Source organism: Schistocerca cancellata, chromosome 1, assembly GCF_023864275.1.
Source record: "Schistocerca cancellata isolate TAMUIC-IGC-003103 chromosome 1, iqSchCanc2.1, whole genome shotgun sequence".
Classification (NCBI taxonomy): Eukaryota; Metazoa; Arthropoda; class Insecta; order Orthoptera; family Acrididae; genus Schistocerca; species Schistocerca cancellata.
In genome coordinates this window covers 597,520,267-597,542,123 of record NC_064626.1, presented here as the reverse complement: position 1 = coordinate 597,542,123, position 21,857 = coordinate 597,520,267, and the positions used below count along the sequence as shown (strand labels likewise).

Genomic DNA, 21,857 nt, shown 5'->3' with positions numbered 1-21,857 from the left:
GAAGACGGCAGTTGACAATGGCCTACCATGCTCACGTATTCGAAACATGTGATATCAAGCCACTCTGTGGAACATGTGGAAACAATTTTGCTGGAGTCAGTAGTGAGCAAGGTTGTGAATGGGAATGAAACATTTGGTTTAAATGTGAAAGTCATTCAGCCACGACACAATAGCCTGGAACATTTTATTAATTGTGTCAATCCTATTTTGTTAATACTTTATATGTATATATTATGTCTGTATATTTCTGGCTTGTCTGATACTATTGTACCAAATGATCTATGGATGAATAAATAAAACACACTATCACATGCAATTTCTGACATATATTTCCAGCACAAATTAATATGGCTGCAGAACACCTGCCCAACATTGGTCACCAGTTCGCACAAGAGCACACCCATCTCCTAATGCTGAACAACTTAATGATAATGGTAGTTTATGATTTGTATGTAGTTGAAGAAGACTGGTCATGGCTTGCTGAAACAACATTTAATTTTACTATCAGAGAATGCTTATAGTAGACTCTAAAGAACGCAGTCTTGCAATACCATTGGTGTGTACATCTGCACTTCATGTATGGGACAAATGCATTAACTGAAAATAGAAAACACATTTTCTGTCCTGGAACTGAGGAAAAAAGGTGTGAAAAATTAATGTGGAGAAAACCTCCACTTGTAGAAACTGAATGTTATCAAACTCTGTGAGATGGAACACAGCAAGCACACTATATTGTCACCTAGGTTCAATTCTAGGCCAGCATCCAAAGAAATAAAGTTGTTTCAGGAGGTTTCCCACATTTATTTCTTTGGATGCTGGCCTGTGTTACACTTTACCCTAACAGTGTAAAAATGTAGCTTTAAAAACACAAGTTATTAAATTTTAACTATGCTTTAAAAAAACAGAATGGATGATGATCAGATGTAATGTTTTGTAAGCAAATAGTGTTAAAGTTCAATGATCATTTTTAAAGTTTATTTTCTATCTCTTCACTTTGAGGAATCAATGGGAATCTTGCTGGTTATTTTCATTAATAATCAACAGGAGTTGCTCAAGTTTTCTTGTATCGAAAACAACAATTTTAGAACCTTCTACCTGTTGCATAAATCTCTGAGAACACCTGTGTAAGAGGTAGACTGCTTGCAGATGGCTAATACAGGTACAAGAACACTATGGGAAGGATATGGGCAAAGTGCACATGGAGGGCGGATGGGAGTGCAAGAGCACCTGAGAAGTAAAAGTGTTGTGCTGGAGGGATAGGTAGGTATGGGAGCACTAGGGAAATAAAATGATTGTGCCTGGAGGGCATAGATGAATGCGGAAGCACTTAGTATGTAAACTGGCTGTGCCTGGAGGGCATGGGAGAGTGCAGGACGACTAGGGATGTAAAAATATCCCTAGAGGGCATAGTTGGGTGCCCATGCACTAAGGATGTAAACTAATTGTACTCTGAGGGCATTGACTGGTGTGAGGACACTTTGGGTGTAAGGAAATGAGTACATGCATTAGGCATGGAAAGGATAGTCATAAAACAGTTTGTAGATTCTGAATAGAAAAAAGGATCAGAAATCGTGTGCATGGATTAGGCACGGGTGGCCAGGGGTAGGGAATAGGCACGACTGCGGATTGATGTTCGCTGGTGGAAGCTACCGTGACGTCGATACATGAGGAAAGAGTTGGTCAAAGGTTCTAATGCTGTGTGAGGAGGAGTAAGTTGCAGCAGTGATGCACATAGGTGGTGGATCAAGAAGGCGCATTGGGGATGGCAGCTGGGAGCCTCCAGTGTCTTATTGACATTGGCCAGCTTCTCCGAAATTCTTTGCTACATCTGCTGCATGTCATGCAAGATGGATAGGACTTGGGAAGTCACTTATATGCCAAAGATGAACATACTCATTGCCAACTGCTAGGATGAAACATTGAGAGAGGGAGCTGGAACCATAGGCGGTGCTGGAACCTATGAAAATTTATGTGGCCCCATTGCCAATTCATGAGACAAATCATTGGGAGGTGATGTAGAAGCCAATGGCAGTGCTGGAGATTCTGAAATATTTTCTTCCATGTCACCAATCGATGGAATGAAGCTTTGGATGGTGGTGTTGGAGCCAACAGTGACACAGCAGGCAAAGCAAATGTGTATTGTAAATGGTGGGATGAAGCATAGTTTCATCATGAATAATGGGACAAAAGGTTGAAGCTGACGCCATTGGTGGAATGAGAATGTGGAAGCCATCGCCATTGTTGGGACAGAAATGTGACAGCTGTCACCAGTGGTGGGACGAAGATGTCGAAGCCATCACCAGTAGTTGGACAAAAATGTGGACACTGTCACTAGTTGCGGGACAGAAGTGTTGGGCCCTGGAGCTAAAAGAAAATACTGTTATGTGAGATAGATAAGAAATGGTTCAGAAAAAAATACCATGTCATCAAATGTTCTGTGACAAAAGTTGGAGGTAGCACTGGAGCCAGAAGAGGCACAGAGGCCAGTAAAATTCTTGTCGACAACTGATGTGTGAGAAAACTTGGAGGTGTGTCAATGGAACCGATGGAAACATTTACTCAGCACCAAGTGCTGGGATGTAAATAGAAGCCATTGCCAGTTTTGGGACAAAAGAATAGAAAAATTAAATTAAACTCTTTAATTTTGAATAAGAATCAGTATGAGCACTTCTCCACAAAAGGCAAAGGGTCCAGGTCTGAGTCCCAGTCAGGCACATAGATTTAATCTGCCAGGAAGTTTCAGTTTAGTGCACATTCTGCTGCAGGGTGAAAATATCCATTCTGTAAACAATCTCCTATGCTGCATTTCTACACGATATACAGAAGTGCTAGTCCCATGAAGTATGCTGGAGAACTTGGGCGAAGTTTGGAAAGTAGGAGAAGTAGTACTGGCTGAAGTGGGGTTGTGTGGGCAGATTGTTAGTCATGATTAGGTAGTCCAGTCAGTAGAGCACTTGTCCACAAATGGCAAAGATCCCAGATTTGAAGCCTATTTTGGGACATAGTTTTAATCGGCCAGGAAGATTCACAGTTGGCATGGTCTTTCACTTCAACTGTCTCACTCTTGCCCTCTTGGGGTGAAGGGACTCCAAGGTATTTCATTCAGAATGTTGGAATTCCATCTCAGGATCTTATTGAAACATTCTTATTTTCTTGACAGTACAAACATTTTCCAAATAATAGGATTCGATTTGCACATTTTCTTAAAGATGATCATCACTCAGTTGTTCTTGTGTTTGTCATTCATCAATTTGGGAGCCAGCTCGATGCACATTTTCCATATGTTCAGTTGTGGTTGGTCGCTTTTAGAATATTGAGAGTCTTTGCAATCATCCATATGCTCATTCAGCAGTCAGTGTTCTAACTATTGCGGACACAAGACGCATTTCGTCACTCTTACTGATTGCTGTCCGCCCATCCACCATTCCTGGTCCTCCTTAAATGACTCCACCGACCTTTAGAGTTGACAATATGATGAAGCTTTGTCCTAATAGCCTTACTGAATCATTTGGTAGATTTCATCAATACTTTAGTTGAGTTTAGCACAACACTTGATTTTGTACCATTGTTGTAGTGTTGTCCAAATCACATGTTGTGATATGTGCACTATGAAGAAGTTCACAAAAACAATAATCCTGATGCTGCCTAAATTTGGAGCATACAGAGGTAACGGTGCTGAAAAGTTTAGTGCCCACCTAAACTGGCTGCTTTTGAGCCCACTGGGACAAATAGGAGTCTTACTAAGGTGCTGTGAGTTTTTCCTTAAGATGGTTGGGTTGGTCGTCACAATATTGTGCATAAAATGGAAAAAACAACACATCACTATAGGAGTACTGCTATCCAGACACAATTTGTATTTTAGTAAGCCATCATTCATTTTAAATTCATTGAGCATTGCTATCCTTTTAGTGTGCAATTTACAGTGTCTGTATTAAATAACAATTAAGTATACTCTCTGCTGTGCATTTGACACTGATATTCATAATAGGGATGTAGATATAGATTGTTTGCATACGGTTCTTTGCTTTCTCACCATTTTTCATTACTGAAGAAAAAGCATATTAGAGAATTTTTTTATTTCCTTTAGATCTACAATAATGACAGAGATAAAATTGGTAATGGAAAATCATGGCATGAGTATCGATAGACGACATCCAATGCTTGTCGCAGATCTCATGACTAGCAGAGGGGAAGTCCTTGGAATCACTCGATATGGGCTGGCCAAGATGAAGGAATCTATTCTGAACCTGGCTTCTGTAAGTATACATTAGCTGATTATAACATACTCTCAATTATTTTGTATTTTTTCTATCTTTCAGAAACAGGCACATAAAGTTCTCAGTATTGGCAATAATAAGATACAGAACAGTGTCTTATTTAAAAGACGAAGTAAAAAAAAGACATAAGACATTCAGTGACACCATATACCTGACTAAGCACTTGCGTAAGTTTTAAAGCCAATGTAATGAGAATTGATGTCTAAAACTGGGTGCAGCTGATGAAGACCCATTATGTCCAAGTTCACAGACAATGTAGTGTAGTGATGTGGTGAGTTGTAGATGATAGAACTGATACTGTTGCTTTGTGTGAATTAGACAAGACAAAACAGTCTTGTTATAGAACCAGCAATAAGCTCAGAGTACATTAAAATATGAGAGCTGATAATGTTAGATGAGTGCAGTAGACAAAGTTTCAAGATGGCCTTTGTTACAGGCTGTGTAATAGAGGTGTCGATTATCGTGAGGTATAACACCTTTATGACTGCAGGCCATTCCTAATGAATGAGCCATGCCAATGAGCATTAGTGTTCAGTGCGCCACTCTTGCGTCACAGAAGAATCTTAAAGTAAAATTCATGTCACTGCACTACTGAAAAGCATAAAAATAATATAGTCTTAGAAACTAATTTACTTCCTCACTTGAACATGATGTCTGGGACTTACTGTTGTAGATTCGTCAGCCAGGTCTTTGTCTACTGTTCACGTTACCGACCCTGACTTTTAAAATACTCTTTTAAAATGGTTGGAGAACAGTTCAGAAAGTGATGTCAGATCAGATAGTGTCAAGAAAATTGAAAGTGAACTTAATTTAGAATCAGAACATTGTGAAACTGAAGGCAAACTTTTTATGCCACTTGTGAATTCCTTGAGTGAAACAAGTGAATAAAGTGATGAAGACAGAAGTGTAGGGACAGAATCTTTAGCTAAAGGTCCTGCTAGAAATATATTTGGTCAAAACAAATATTGCTTGTTATCAAAGCCTCTTTTTCGAGTGATTCTGTGTTTGGCAGCAGAACACCATTCATTTGCCAACAGTGTGATGACCTGCTCAAGTAGATAATAATCCAGATCCTCTTGCCATTTGGAATGTGCTTTAACTGAAAATATTTTTTGAGTATGATATTGAAATGGACTAATATAAAAATGAACAAAGAAAAGCCTGAAACTAATGTAAATGTCTTGTATTAATCTGATTTATGTGAACTAGAACCATTTTTCAATTTACTATTTTATTCAGCTGTTTTCAAATCCAGCAGATAAGTTTACAAATCATTTTATGCCCCAGATCGTACTGGATGGGACATATTTGTGTGTGTTACACCCAAAAACTGGTTTGACACACTTTTAACATGCTTGAAATTTGATGATCATGCAACCTGTTTTGAAAGCAAGCAAAACAATCCTGTAGCTTAAATATTAGAAATTTCTACAAAATTTATTAACAAATGTCAAATGTTTTACAGTATTGGAGAACGTGCATGTATAGATGAAACGCTGGCACCATTTTGTGTTATGCAGATTCATAATATACGTTCTGAATGAAACATGCAAGTATGGCTTAAAAGTCATGTGTCTTACTGATACTCGCACAGGTTATCTGTTAAATGCATTTGTTTACTCAGTAGAGAAGTAGTCCCAAGAAATAACTCTAGGCTAGCTAAACCGATTGAACAGACTAACGTCAACATTACTGCATAGAGCTGGTTTAGCTTAACTGATTAAGCAATATGTCTCAGGTCAAGAGGACTACTGTATGAAGTAATAATGAAAAAAATAAAAGAGAAATTCTACAAGAATTCTTACTGTAAGGACAAGCAAGGAAGTTGGTTCTGCCATGTATGTAGTCATGCATGATCTAAGTTCAGTTCAATTTGTGCCAAAAAAGGGTAGTGATTCTAATTTTCTCTATGCACCATGATGAAAGTAGAGATGGTTATACAGGAAATAATGTCATACTATAATTTAAGTGTTGTTGATGCCCTAGATGAGAAGTGAGCCTAGTATTCAACTGCACAACATATCTAACAATGGCCAGATGGCATTGTTTTTCTGCATGTTGGACGTAAGTGGGATGAATGTATTTATCCTTCACAATTCCTGCACAGGCAGTACTTAAGTCAGCTGTTTTATTTTTTGAAAAAGCGTGCAAACTCGTTACTGACACCACAGACGAAAAAACAAGTGTATAACTCTCACATACCTGTAAATTTCGTGCTTCCATTCACCATGTTTTGCGTGTAGCAAAACCAAGAGCCCAAGTCATTGTAGAACAATTGGCAAAATGCAAACACACTTCACCTGTGACCCAAAAAGAAGAGGAAGACACCTTATATTTCATTTTGTTGCATGAAGCAAGTCTTCTTTGAATACTGAAGAAAATTTACAGTAAGGAAAAAGATAACTTCTGAGAAGGCGCGCGCCAATCGTGTATATTTTGGTATGTGTGTGCTCAGCAGCTAGGTCGGCATCCATCCGTGACAACGAGAATGTTTCTGTGCGTCTGGTTTTTTTTATATTTGAATTTGAAATGTGTGCTGCAATCAAAAATCATGCCAGTTGTGAGCTGCGGTCTGTGGTAGAGTTTTTGTTGGCAAAAAATCTAAAACCTATAGAAATTTATCATGAACTGTGTGAAGTGTACGGTAACAACGTAATGAGTGAATGTTCTGTCCAGAAATGGCGCATTCAGTTTAAAAATGGCCAAACCAACATTCATGATGAAGAGAAGAGTGGACGCGTGAGCATTGTGACTGATGACCTTTTTACTAAAGTTGATGAAACGATTTGTGAAAACCATCACTACTTAATAACAGTGCTTTCACTTTCTTTTCCACAAGTTTCATGGAATTTGTTGTTTGAAATTGTGACTCAAAAGCTAGGCTGTCACAAGTCTCAGGTGGCAGAATCTTACGACGAAGGTCTTTCAAAGCTTGTCCACTGCTATGATAAGTGCCTTAATGTTTTTGGTGACTATATGGAAAAGTAATATGTCAGTCACTCTTTCAGATGTATATAATAAAATTTATTTCTTGTACTTAGTTTTTTTTTTTTTTAATGCCGAAACGTTCCCTACTTTCTGAATATCCCTTGTAAATGGCTGGATTTAGTTCCTGATGGGACATTGAATTCGCTGTTAGAATTAGTTTTTCTCTGTCAGGTCACATTTCATAGACAGCAAAATCAGTACTGGTGAACAGTGACAGAATGAAAACACTAAGAAATTCGTATTCAGACCTTGAGAACCCAATACTATTTAATGTGTATATATGGACATGACCCCAGTAGTAGATCAAAATTAGTTCAGAACATATTTTCAACTTTAATCTCCTATAGTAGTCGTAAAATGTGTCAACAATGCTCTTCTTTTGTTTGCCATTTCACCACGCTCCCTAGCAAGACCCCAGTAGTGGTTGCCCATCTCCAAAGGGTTCCAGTAACTTTGATAATGGTGTTCAATCATATGGGTGACATAGTGAATGTATTCACTCTCCTCATCACTTACAGCTCTCAAATTTCCCAGAAAGAAATTAAGGTGCAAATGTAAAAAGTAAATTCTAGCGACATGTTACACTGCATGTGCTTGTAGTGTTTAGCGTATCATTCAAAATTGAAACATAATTATCATCTTTCCTGTTTGCCCCAAAATCCCATCAGCTTGTTTTGAAAGAAGATGAAGCAGCTAATTAATTATTTTTGAGTTTGGTATCTTTTATGAATTCTTTTTATTTGTATTCCAAGAAAGATAAATTATTTCACTTTGCTTCACTCAGGTTAGGAAACTTTTCTTTAAAGTGAATGATGCCCCAACCTCCTTTACCCACAGCTTTTACAAGGCCCTACTTGAGGTGAGGAGGAGGCAAAATGATTTTGTTTGACTCAGCCAATGAGTGTTTCCACATTTTACTTTCCATAGGCCATTCCTTGACTGTATAGTGCTTCTAGGTGTCAAGGCTATCCCTTAGGCACAAAAAACAACAGCATTTCGTGAACCCAATGTGTAAACATGTGGTTTGGAAATTATGCCAGGAACAGGCAACCCTTTATCTTGAGGCACAGGCAAATGCATTGAAGATACATTTGGACAGTTTATTTTATGTCTAGTTTTGCTTGAATGCCATGCAATAATTGTGAAGCAGTCTGAAAAATGGTTTTAGTCTCATACTACACCACTGGAACAGCGAATGACATGGCTCGACATTTTCCTCCCAACCGTTCGGTTAAACTGAAGGACAGCTTATGCAGGCAATATGAGGAGCAAAACTCATTATCTTGGATTACCAACAGTATCATCAAAATACAGTTTATATGCCTTCTGAACTAAATCATTGATTGGCTTTCTCTGAAAGTGTGGGGTAAATTTCCCGCACACAAAGCAATAGTTGTTGTGGTGGTTTGATTGATGTGTAGTGACTGTTCACGCATTTTCCTATGTCTCTTTTTCGCATATGAGGTGAGTCCCTTTTAAATTTATTCCTCAATGAGCTGACAGCGTGATGTGACCTTTAATAATGTCATAACTTGGCACATGATGATGTGGCTGATAAAGTCTTCTTCAGCAGTATTCAGTCAGTAGCATTTCCATAATAATATTTTTTTGTAAGAGGAAAAGCTGGAAAGGTGGTGTAAGGACCTGAGGAACTTAAATGTTAAATACTGTCATAAGATTATGTATTACCCTTAGCTAACCAATGCCATCTGTAACTTCTGCTATAGTAAATAAGTATTCCTTATGTTTATGCAAATAATCAGTGAAGTTATTATCAGACAATAATGATTATCAGACAATAACCAGCATTGTTAGTATGCTGTAAGGGCTAATAGCACAGTTATTTTCTTTTTGTACAGTTCACTTCTTTGTTATGCATAGTTCAGATCTTAATGCAGCTACTAAGTGGTATACTTTCAGTGCTAGCCAATCTGTGTTTTTGTACACTGTATTATTTAAATACTAAAATGTTATTTTATCTTTTTTGTTACAGTTTGAAAAAACTGCTGATCATCTATTTGATGCAGCTTACTACGGCCAGAAAGATGCTATTACTGGTGTCAGCGAATCAATAATTATGGGAATACCCATGTCCATTGGAACAGGAATCTTCAAACTCTTACATAAATATCCTTTTAAAGATTTTATTGAGTTTTTTAAACACTTTACATTAGAAAACATGATACCCACATCAAATCATCCTTGATTTTTTGAACTTATTTTCTGTTGGTGTTTGGGGTACATATCATGCAGCCAGTAGCTTTTTAAGGAAGTGGTGCATCGGATGATTAAAATAATTATGTGAAGACTTACAGAGCATACAGTAACTGAAAACAGATAACAATCATGTTTCATGAACACTGGCAACAAATACAATTACTATTTTAGATTATACAGAGGAAAAACACCAACAAATAGCACAAACACACTCAATTTGTTCTGAAGTGAATCTGCTACATAACTGTCTGGTTATATGATACCTTACATCATGTAGACGTTTAGTGTTATGTAGATATAGCATAATTATCTGGTGGTCCATGGGATAGTGCAGAAACTCTTTGTGGGAATTAGTGCAGATTACAATAATATGTACAACTATAATCTTTTAAAAAATCCGTGTAGTTTCTGCCGTTTGTATTTTCTGATGCCAGAATGGAGGCGATAGTAATGAGGAACTAGTGTTTCAGTTTCATAGGCCTCTTGGAAAGTGTGGCTTCCTGGTTGTAGTACTGCCCAAAAATAAATGATTTTCTAATTTTGATTTGCATGAACAAGTGGATACTAACACCTAGTCTTCAAAGGGAACTGGAATGAGGAAAAGCATCCATATGACGGAAGTGCCCTCTAGTGCATGTCCAATATATAAACCATAAACCATGCTCCTTTGTGGGAAATAGGATGCAGATTAATGTACTGGCAGTCTCTGTGCCATTGTGTTTCTTGCCAGTCTTCTTAGTGTTGTATGCTTTCACTTTAATTCCAGGGCTGTTGTCACAGGCATTAAAATCATGGATAAGGAAATGCTCGTAGTGCACTGAATCATTTGCAAGGAAGTTCATGTACTTATTTTTCTGGATGTCTTGGCCCATTGATAAGCAGAGAAAGTTCACTGAACCTCATACTCCTGTTGCTTGCCACCATCTGTGTTATGTTCATAAGATAAATACAGGGTTATTACAAATGATTGAAGCGATTTCACAGCTCTACAATAACTTTATTATTTGAGATATTCTCACAATGCTTTGCACACACATACAAAAACTCAAAAAGTTTTTTTAGGCATTCACAAATGTTCGATATGTGCCCTTTTAGTGATTCGGCAGACATCAAGCCGATAATCAAGTTCCTCCCACACTCGGCACAGCATGTCCCTATCAATGAGTTGGAAAGCATCGTTGATGCGAGCTTGCAGTTCTGGCACGTTTCTTGGTAGAGAAGGTTTAAACACTGAATCTTTCACATAACCCCACAGAAAGAAATCGCATGGGGTTAAGTCGGGAGAGCGTGGAGGCCATGACATGAATTGCTGATCACGATCTCCACCACAACTGATCCATCGGTTTTCCAATCTCCTGTTTAAGAAATGCCGAACATCATGATGGAAGTGCGGTGGAGCACCATCCTGTTGAAAGATGAAGTCGGCGCTGTCGGTCTCCAGTTGTGGCATGAGCCAATTTTCCAGCATGTCCAGATACACGTGTCCTGTAATGTTTTATCGCAGAAGAAAAAGGGGCCGTAAACTTTAAACTGTGAGATTGCACAAAACACAATTACTTTTGGTGAATTGCGAATTTCCTGCATGAATGTGTGAGGATTCTCTAACACCCAGATTCGCACATTGTGTCTGTTCACTTCACCATTAAGAAAAAATGTTGCTTCATCACTGAAAACAAGTTTCGCACTGAACTTCCATGAGCTGTTGCAACCGCGCCGAAAATTCAAAGCGTTTGACTTTGTCATCGGGTGTCAGGGCTTGTAGCAATTGTAAACGGTAAGGCTTCTGCTTTAGCCTTTTCCGTAAGATTTTCCAAACCGTCGGCTGTGGTACGTTTAGCTCCCTGCTTGCTTTATTCGTCGACTTCTGCGGGCTACGCATGAAACTTGTCCGCACGCGTTGAACCGTTTCTTCACTCACTGCTGGCCGACCCGTTGATTTCCCCTTACAGAGGCATCCAGAAGCTTTAAACTGCGCATACCATCGCCGAATGGAGTTAGCAGTTGGTGGATCTATGTTGAACTTTGTCCTGAAGTGTCGTTGCACTGTTATGACTGACTGATGTGAGTGCATTTCAAGCACGACATACGCTTTCTCGGCTCCTGTCGCCATTTTGTCTCACTGCGCTCTCGAGTGCTCTGGCGGCAGAAACCTGAAGTGCGGCTTCAGCCGAACAAAACATTATGAGTTTTTCTACGTATCTGTAGTGTGTCGTGACCATATGTCAATGAATGGAGCTACAGTGAATTTATGAAATTGCTTCAATCATTTGTAATAGCCCTATATTGTTGTCTCTCCATACTGTTGAAGTGTTAAGAGCCAATAAGCCGATATGATCATGATATCATTCAGTCCAGGTGGACTGAAGAAGCGGAGAGTAATCAGTTATTTTTGACCCATCAGTTAATATTTTACTCATTATCCTTGGTCGGACTTTCTACCAGTAAGGTTTCTGCATCAGTCATTACCATTAGTTCTTATAAATAGCCAGTTGTGGAATGTTTAGCTGTCTACATGCTTTCTGCATAGACATGTTGGTTACTTAGACATCTCACTTGCAAATGCTCAACTGTTTCTTCAGTCACTGCCAGCCCATTTACTGGGGCATTCAGGCATCTGGTGGTTTTCAACTGTGAATGCCTTGCCAAATGGAGTTGGCACCAAGTACATCTTTCTGAAGCCTTGTTCTAAAGTGGCATTTCACCATTGTAAAAGCCAATGCAACTGAAGTTCAAACAAAACATTAGCCTTCTCTGTTGCCATTATTATCATTAACCACTTTGTTCTGGTAAAAAATGGTGGAAACTGCTGTAAAAAAACTTATTTAGGTTTGTAGTATGATTACAAATTTCTAAACTATTATGTCAATGAATATAAAACTGATTCAGTCCTTTACAGCATTTTATTCTTGTCATTTTTACCACAGTTCTTCTGAATAGAGTTCATTCATTAAAAACTTTATTTTTGCTATAATTCTTGTGCTATTTTAACCTCTGGTGCATCACTAGGTATTGAGTAAGAGCCTCATGACGTACGTATGGTGTTCATGTTTGTCTCAATTAAAGAATAGTCTTGCTTAAATTTAATGTAGCATTAACATTTCACTGGCAGTGTAAATGACTTTTACACACTTTCCATTTGGCGCAGGCATAATGTGTTCCCTGGCATTATGATTTCTTAATTCTTATAGCCCCATATCCCCTAGTTAAGAACTGCTTCCTTGATATCGGGAAGATGTATGTACAAAATTATTTCCTTTTTTTTATAGTTTCATCACTTTCTCTCATACTACTCCAATAAGGATACAAAAAATGGAATAACCAAGATGGAATAATGACTACCAGACAGGCACAACAAAAAGTCTGCCATACATTTGAGCTTCTGGCCAAAAGGTCTTCTTCTAAAGTAGAAAACACACACACACACACACGCGCGCACACACACACACACACACACACACACACACACACACACAGTCTATGGCCACTAGAGCCAAAATAGTGGTCTCGTGTGTGTGTGTGTGTGTGTGTGTGTGTGTGTGTGTGTGTGTGTGTGCGCGTACGTACGTGCGTTTTGTTTTGCACTTGTGTGAATGTGTGTGTGTTTTCTGCTGTAGAAAAGGCCTTTTGGCCAAAGTCTCAAATGTGTAGCAATCTTGTTGTTGTGTCTGCCTGCGACTCAACTTCTCATGTATATGGTGAGCAGCAATTTATCTTTTTCACAATATTGCCTATAAGGATGCAATTATTCAAGAACAAAATTTAAACTGTGATTGATAAATAAAAGTTGTAATATTACCAACAGAAGGGAGCAGTAGTACTGTTTACATCCAAAGCTTTCTTGCCTAGGAAATTATATTATACACACAATATAACTTGCCATTGATTTGGGAGTGGAAGAATCAGTGGATTTCAGATGTTTTTGGACCAGGGTGGATTATTTCTGCCTGTTGCCAACCTTAGCTAGGAAAAGATACACTGTATTGTTGCATTCTAGTTGGTATTGTGAATGTAAAATTGTTTCCAGTATATTGTTTGCCCTTCAGTGAGGAGGCAGGGCTTGTTCCCATCACAACCCTCCTCCATCTATAGCATGTGCCTGGTGGTGAACATGTGTTTAAACATTCAACATTTGCAGCAAAAAATGCAAGGTTACATTGAGCATATACAAGGGTAATTTCGAAAGTCCTGCACACATTGCATGCATGACCATCTCGGTGACATGATCAAGTTGAAATTGATGTCAGTTCTGAGCAAGACTTTAGGCATGATGGTAATATACGTGTTTGCTGGTTTGTGTGGCTGTGTAGTGAATAAATCAGTTTTAAAATGGTAGCTGAAACAAAGTCAAGTTGGATTACATGTAGTAACTAGCACTCCTAAAACAAAATCAAATCCCTACTCGGAAAGTAGATAGTTTATAATGATTCTTGCAACAATTCATTCAGATTGGCTAGGCTGTGTGGCTCCTGCTCCTGACATTTGATGCTTTGTTTCAGGTGGTTCTAGCAGTAATAGCAAAAGCTAGTCCATCAGCACTCAGATTTGTTTTGTCAACTTGTCTCTTCCATTGTGTAAAGTCCTCCTGAGAAGTTTGCTGAGGTTTATAGGGAAGACAGTGCCAAGTATTACCTCAATTCTGACTGAAATACACTCACTTGACTTCATATTTCCAGACCTCCACCGTTAGTTTTTCTTTGACCATTGTAAAGGGGAAAATTTGTAAGCAGGAGCCAGCATGGACCTGTTGTGTGAATCTTTTCTCCAAATGTCTTTGTCGTATAATTCTTTTTGGAGTATGCAATTGGAAATGGGTCAGACAAAACCAGTGTTGGTATTTCACAGCAATTTCTCATAGAAATGGAATTTTTATCCTCTTGCATTCAAGGTCTGTCATGGTCAAGGTACAGCCACAACTGGACATGAATTTCATGCAGATTGCAATATTTTACCACAAGTACTGTATGTGACAATACACCATGAAAGATGTCTTTAATCCACACTATAACCTTAGGAGCACCCAGTACACTAGTTTTCCCTCTCCATACTGGTACCACACATTCCTCCTTGTTTCATCACGATCAGCATGAAAAAATACTATTGGCTTCAACGTACCAAATGATTACCTTTTGTCCAGTGAATTTACATGCTTGGAGACTTGGGTGAAAGCTATTCGATAGGTGTAAGGTTATTATGGTGTTTGTGTTTTAAGTGAGTGTATTCAATTAACACTTTCACTGCTGTGGGCATGTATAAACATCTTGTTACACCATTCCCTGGGTGTTGTGGTCATGTATACTCCTGCTGCTTGGATTTTCCTTCAGTGCTGTGAACATCTGAATGCTTCCTGAGGCCAACTGCTGTGTACGAGTTACTTCCATATCCACCAAATAAAAAGGTTTTGACTATTGATAATACAAAATATACGCCTCATTGCATGTTACCATTTGTAGAAAACCTAATTTCAATATCTTGAATCATTTATAAGATATGACCATTGTTATGACCATATGATTTGCGATTCCCCAGGACATAAACGGGCACATGTTGTGCAACCATCCTTCGCATATAAAACCCAATACCGCGAGAACAACATGAGATAGCCTTCTGCTTTCAATTTTAAATAAAATTTTGTTATCTTATCTACATTTCATTCACTACAATGTACAAGCTAAAATCAATCATACACAAAGTTTATGCACAATGTGTTTTTACCTCTGCTAAATTTTTAAAATTTTGGACAGTGTTTTACTTAATTTGATGCAACACAGTAACTGTGGAATATAATGAAAAACAATTCAGTCCTTTATCAGGCGAAGATATCTGACTGTAAGATATGCAAAAATAAAATTTTTTCACCTAATTGTTTTCTCAAAATGGATGATAAGTATTTCATAGCAGCTGGAAAGTCTGTTTGAACGAAACTGAGCGCATCACACCCAACCATTTGTTGGACATAAAACCCAATAACTCAAAAATCAAATGAGATACTGTTCTGCCCTCAATTTTGAGTAAAATTCCGATACCTTATTTACATTTCATTCACTGCAATGTACGAGCTAAAATCAAACCTAAAAGTTTATGCAATGAGTTTTTACCTCTGCAAACTGTTTAAAATTTTGTGCAGTGTTTTACTTAATTTCGTACAGTGCAGTAAGTATGATTAAAAACAAAAAGAAATTCATTTCTTTATCAGGTGAAGATATCAAACTGTAAGATGTGTAAAAATAGTCTTTTCATGTAATAGTATTCAAGAAATTGGACAATAAATATTTCATATCACCCAAAATGCCATCTGTCAGCACAGGCATCAGCATTTGATGAGCAGTTCAGCTATAACAAAAGTCATATAGCATGTAATGCAAAGCACACATATGTAGAAACAAAAGGATTAATAAACATTGGGACTGCCGCTGAACATAATGTTTGCTAACATTGAATTGCTATGACAGTTAAATTGTTAAACATTTATTGTTTAAAGATGTCTGCAGTATGCCTCCCCCCATGCGGGTCCGGGAGATAGAATAGGCCCAAGGTATTCCTGCCTGTTGCAAGAGGCGACTAAAAGGAGTTTCATACTTTTTGGCCCTATGATTTCAGGTACCACCTATGGTTTGACCTGCCACTTTCAAAATTCTACAGAAGTGCGGGCCATATGGTGAAGGATGCCTTACGTGGTGCATGAGCGCCCTTCGATTCGATCACCTGAATCTCTTGTCATGGCTTGGCATCTCCACCTGCGATTCAACTATTTGGGTGAGGACACTTTTTGGGGTATGTCATCTTCTTGCCCTCCCATGACAATATTGGATTTCTCTGTACCCAGTATCCAGCATGGTAGCCAGTCCTTTATAGTGGAGCCATTATGTACCCATTTGGTGGTAGCCCCCTGACACTACAGGGATTGCACTGATGATGCCTGAGCTGTAAACTCCCCACGTATGCCAAGGAATAGATGCCCGTCTTCATGGGGCTTCAGGACTCCCGGCAACGGCTGTCATGCCAGTTGGTCTTTGCTGTGGCTGGGTGCCGCCCGCGGGGAGAGCCTCTGATTAGAGTGGGTGGCATCAGGCCGGATAACCCACAATGAAGCAGACTATGTCATCTGTTGCTGGTGACCGTATGGCACCAGCAGTCTCTAAGAAGGGCAAGATAGAATACAATGCCAACTAGTATGACCCTAAATCGTTTCCCTCCCTCGCTACACCATGGAAGGAACGTAGAGCTACAGAACAGAGAGAGCCATATTTGCCTTGGTTTTTAGTCTGTAGCAGAACCGATGGGGACTCTTTTCTACCTACGAAGCCTCAATTTTTCATTTAACACCTTGAGGATAAGTTTGGAGAAGTGACAGCACTGTCCAACATGGGAAACAGTGCAGTCTCGATTCAGACAGCATTCCCAGCCCAATCCCAAGCATTACTCACCTGTGACAAGCTGGGATTATTTTCCCTCGTGACCTCTTGCAGTCTGACAACAAGGTATGCGCCAATTTAGAATGGCAGGGTGTTCATTTCATCCAGCGCATTTACTGGGGGCCCAAAGACAACAGGGTTGCTATCGGTGCCTTAATCTTGGCCTTTGAGGGTGATTCATTGCCTGAAAAGATCAAGGTGATCGTTTACCGCTGTGGCATTAAACCATATGTCCCTCCCCCTATGTGGGGTTTCAAGTGCAGGAAATACGGGTATGTCTTCCCGCTACACTTCCAGTGCCACATGTTGAGACTGCGGACGTCCACTGCACCCAGATAACTCATGTATGCCCCCTCCCACTTGCATCAGCTGTGGAGAGTACCACTCCCCCTGCTCATCAGACTGCCCAGTACTCCAAAAGGAGTGGAAAATCGTGGAGTACAAGACCCTGGACCAGTTGACTTACAAAGAGGCTAAACATAAATTCGAAAGATTACACTCCATTCGGTTGATGTCAACATACACTTCAGCTACATCACCATCACCGTCCCAAGTGCCAGTGGTTCCTCACTCTCTGCCACAAACAGTGGGCCCTCCAGGCTATCAGAATACATCCACCCCCTTGGTAATAGGGGGCAAATCTTCCTCCGTTGCTGCCAAAGTACCTACTTTGCCCCCCCCCCCCCCCCCCCCCCCCCCCCCCCGTGAAACGCATGGGACATGGGTCCCCTTTCCCCTGACTGAGAAGCAACAGCCTCCTCGGGCTCCTCTCATCATGTGGAAGGGGCCCTCTCTCCCAAAGTCTGCACTAATGCCGCGGTGGACACTCACCAGTGGCTCAAGGAGCCAAAAGCTGCTGGATGAAGAGCTTCACGGTTTTCCTCCGTGTCTGAAGCTGCTTTGGAGAAATCTTCCCAGCAAGCCCCTAAAGAGAAGTGAGAGAGCAATCAAACTAAGAAGTAGTCTGCGAAGAAACGGGACCCTCTGGTGGCCCCAATAGCATCACTTCCTATCAGTTCTGCATCTGAGGATGCAGTGGAGATCTTAGCGTCCTCTGCGGACCTGGATCTCACTGATGCCTCATCCACCATAGAAATGGCTCCAAATACTCAGTTGGAGGCAGCAGGTGACCCTGAGGCTTTACCTGCCTCCTTGTGCGCTTCATGCCTTCCCATTTTCCACCATCTGTCAGAGCTACGGCAACAGTTAAACTTTACATCTGCTTTCTGCATTGCCTTGCAGGAAACCTGGTTCCCAGCAATGCGGACCCGTGCCCTCCGTGGCTATAAGGGATATTACAGGAACTGAAGCAACTATAATAGAGTATCAGGTGGAGTTTGTGTCTATATCCTGAACTCGGTATGCAGTGAACCTGTGCCCCTTCAAACCTCTCTTGAATCTGTGGCTGTCAGGATAAGGACGACACAGGAAATAACTGTCTGCAACATATATCTTCCTCCAGATGGTGCAGTACCCCTGAATGCATTGGCTGCGCTGATTCATCAACTCCGTAAACCTTTCCTACTTTTGGGAAATTTTAACGCTCATAACCCCTTGTGGGGTGGCACAGTTCTTACTGGCCAAGGCAGAGATGTCAAAAATTTACTGTCACAACTCGACCTCTGCCTCTTAAATACTGGGCTGGCCAGAGTGGCCGAGAGGTTCTAGGCGCTACAGTCTGGAACCGCGCCAAGTCCCATAGTGCTTGGAGCCATTTGAGCCATTCTTAAATATTGGGGCTGTGACACATTTCAGTCTGGCACATGGCACGTATTCGGCCATTGGTCTCTCAGTCTGCAGTTCTGGCCTTCTCCCATCTACCCATTAGAGAGCACATGACGACCTGTTTGATAGTGACCACTTTCCCATCTTCCTGTCACGGTCCCAGTGTCAGGCCCACAGATGCCTGACCAAATGGGCTTTAAACAAGGCAGACTGGGAAGCCTTCACCTCTGCTGTCACCATTGAATGTCCCCAACATGGTAACATCGATGTGCTGGTTGAGCAGGTAACTGCAACGATCATTTCTGTGGTGGAAAACACGATCCCTCATTCTTTCGGGTGCCCCCGGTGAAGACAGACCCTTGGTGGTCGCTGGAAATTGCTGAGGTAACTAAGGAGTGTAGGCGAGCTCTACAACAGCATGAGCGGCACCCTTCCCTGGAGCACCTCATAGCCTTTAAACGGCTCGTTGCCCACGTTCGCCAGCTTATCAAAAGGCGGAAACAGCAGTGTTGGGAGAGGTACGTGTCGACCATTGGGTGCCATACGTCTCCTTCCCAAGTCTGGGCAAAGATTAAACTAGTTTTTGGGTACCAGACCCTAACAGGTGTCCCTGGCATTAACATCAATGGTCAGATGATTAAACATCTCTCATCTGACTACAAGTGACATCTCCTCGTCTTCTTCAACCAGATCTGGTGCGATGGCATATTTCCAATGCAGTGGCAGGAGAGCACCATCATTCCGGCGCCTTAACCCAGTAAAACCCCGCTTGATTTGGATAGCTAGTGGCCTGTCAGCCTCACCAGCATTCTTTGTAAGCTGCTGGCATATATGGTGTGTTACCAGTTGGGTTGGGTTTTGGAGCCATGTGGCCTACTGGCTCCAGGTCAGGGCGGCTTCTACCAGGATCGCTCTACCAGTGATAACCTTGTATCCCTCGAGTCTGCCATCCGAACAGCCTTTTGCAGATGCTAACACCTTGTTGCTGTCTTTTTTGATGTACGAAAAGCATATGACACGACCTGGCGACATCATATCCTTGCCCCATTATACGAGTGGGGTCTCTGGGGCCACTCCCAATTTTGATCCAAAATTTCCTGTCACTTCATACTTTCCATGTCCAAGATAGTGCCTCCCATAGTTCGCCCCATATCCAGGAGAATGGGATCCTGCAGGACGCCGTATTGAGTGTATCTATATTTTTAGTGGCCATTAGTGATCTAGCAGCAGCAGTAGTGCCGTCTGTCTCTCTGTCTCTAATGCAGATGACTTCTGCATTTCGTACTGCTCCACCAGTACAGGTGCTGCTGAGTGGCACCTACGGGGAACCATCCAAAAGGTGCAGTCGTGGGCTCTAGCCCACGGTTTCCAGTTTTCGGTTGCAAAGTTGTGTGTTATGCACTTCTGTCTGTGTTGTACCGTTCATCCGGAACCAGAACTTTACCGTAATAACGATCCACTCACTGTAGTGGAGACATACTGATTCTTGGGACTGGATTTAGATGCCCAATTGACTTGGCTTCCTCACCTTTGTCAGCTTAAGCAGAAATGCTGGCAGCACCTCAATGCCCTCCGCTGCCTGAGCAACACCAACTGGAGTGCAGATCACTCTATGCTGCTGCAGCTCTACAGAGCCCTTGTTCAATCCCACCTTGTCTACGGGAGTCTGGTTTATGGTTCAGCGGCACCCTCAGCGTTGCATTTAGTCAACCCAGTGCACCAATGTGGCATTTGCCTAGCGACAGGAGCTTTTAGAACAAGTCTGGTGACCAGCATCCTGGTGGAGGCCGAAGTCCCTCCATTGCAGGTTAGGCGTGTGCAATTGCTCACCAGTTACATTGCACATGTTTGTAGTTCTCCTGCGCATCCGAATTACCATCTCCCTTTCCCTCCCACGGGGGTTCATTTCCCGCATTGTCGGTCCAAGTCAGGACTTACAATTGCAGTTTGTGTGCGATCTCTCCTCTCCGAACTGGAGTCCTTGTCTTTACCACCTATTCTTGAGGTTCATTCACATACACCTCCATGGTGTACACCTAGGCCGCGGCTTCACCTGGACATTTCACATGGCCATAAGGACTCAGTTAACCCTGTGACTCTCCATTGTCACTTCCTCTCGATTCTCGACATGTACCAGGCCCATGAAGTGGTTTACATCGATGGCTCAATGGCTGATGGTCACTTTAGCTTTGCCTAAGTTTATGGAGGGCATATAGAACAGCACTCCTTGCCAGATGGCTGCAGTGTTTTCATTGCAGAGCTGATGGCCATATCTCATGCTCTTGAGCACATCCTCTCATGCCCAGGCGAGTCATTTCTGCTGTGTACTGACTCCTTGAGCAGCCTACAAGCTATCGACCAGTGCTACCCTCGTCATCCTTTGGTAGCTACCATCCAGAAGTCCATCTTCTGCCCTGGAACGGTCCAGTCGTTCAGTGGTATTTGTCTGGACCCCAGGTTATGTTGGAATCCCAGGCAACGAACTTGCCAGCAGGCTGGCCGAACAGGCTACACAGAAAACACTTGTGGGGGTCGGCTTCTCTGAAACTGACCTGCATTCAGTATTATGCCAGAAGGTTTTGTGGCTTTGGGAGACAGAATGGCATAACCTCAGTACGCACAACAAGCTGCGTGCCATTATAGGAAACTACAAATGTAGGGATGACCTCCATGCGCGCCTCTCGCAGGGACTCTGTGGTTCTCTGTCGGCTCCACATTGACCATCCGTGTCTGATTCATGGTTACCTCCTCCGTCGTGAGGACCTACCTCGGTGTCACTGTGGCTCACGAATGACGGTCATCTGTCTCTTGCTGGATGCCCACTTTTAGCTGCTCTGCGGCGTTCTTTCAACCTTCTCAGCACCCTATCTTTGGTGTTGGATGACAATGCCTCAACAGCAGCTTCAATTTTACATTTTATTCATGAGGGTGAATTTTATTATTTGCTCTAAGTTTTAGCACATGTCCTTTGTCCTGTGTGTCCTCCACCCTGGTGCATTCAGGGTGGGGGTTTTAATGTGTTGCAGAGTGGCTGGCTTTTCCTTTTTATGCTCATGGTCGGCCAGCCATGTAAACTGTTTTCTTGTTTTAACCTCTTCTGCATGTTTCTTGTGTCTTTGTGGTTTTCTTGTCCCCTTTTGTTCATTCAAGTGATTCTTGCCATTCAGTGCTTTTTCCTTTCATTTTGTTTTTTGTTGTCTCATTGTCTTATTCTCACTCTTGTGGCATTATTTCCTTC

General features: G+C 41.3%; 1 protein-coding gene across 1 annotated transcript in view; it reads left to right on the top strand.

Annotated features, from left to right (window-relative positions):
• The window catches only part of LOC126089129 (DNA-directed RNA polymerase III subunit RPC1), a 217,641-nt gene extending 208,170 nt beyond the window's left edge, over positions 1-9,471 (top strand). Inside the window, exons 24-25 of the mRNA XM_049906890.1 lie at positions 4,088-4,256; positions 9,259-9,471. Coding sequence (XP_049762847.1) covers positions 4,088-4,256; positions 9,259-9,471 — 382 coding nt within the window. The remainder of the gene's footprint in view (positions 1-4,087; positions 4,257-9,258) is intronic.
• The last annotated feature ends 12,386 nt before the right edge of the window (positions 9,472-21,857 follow it).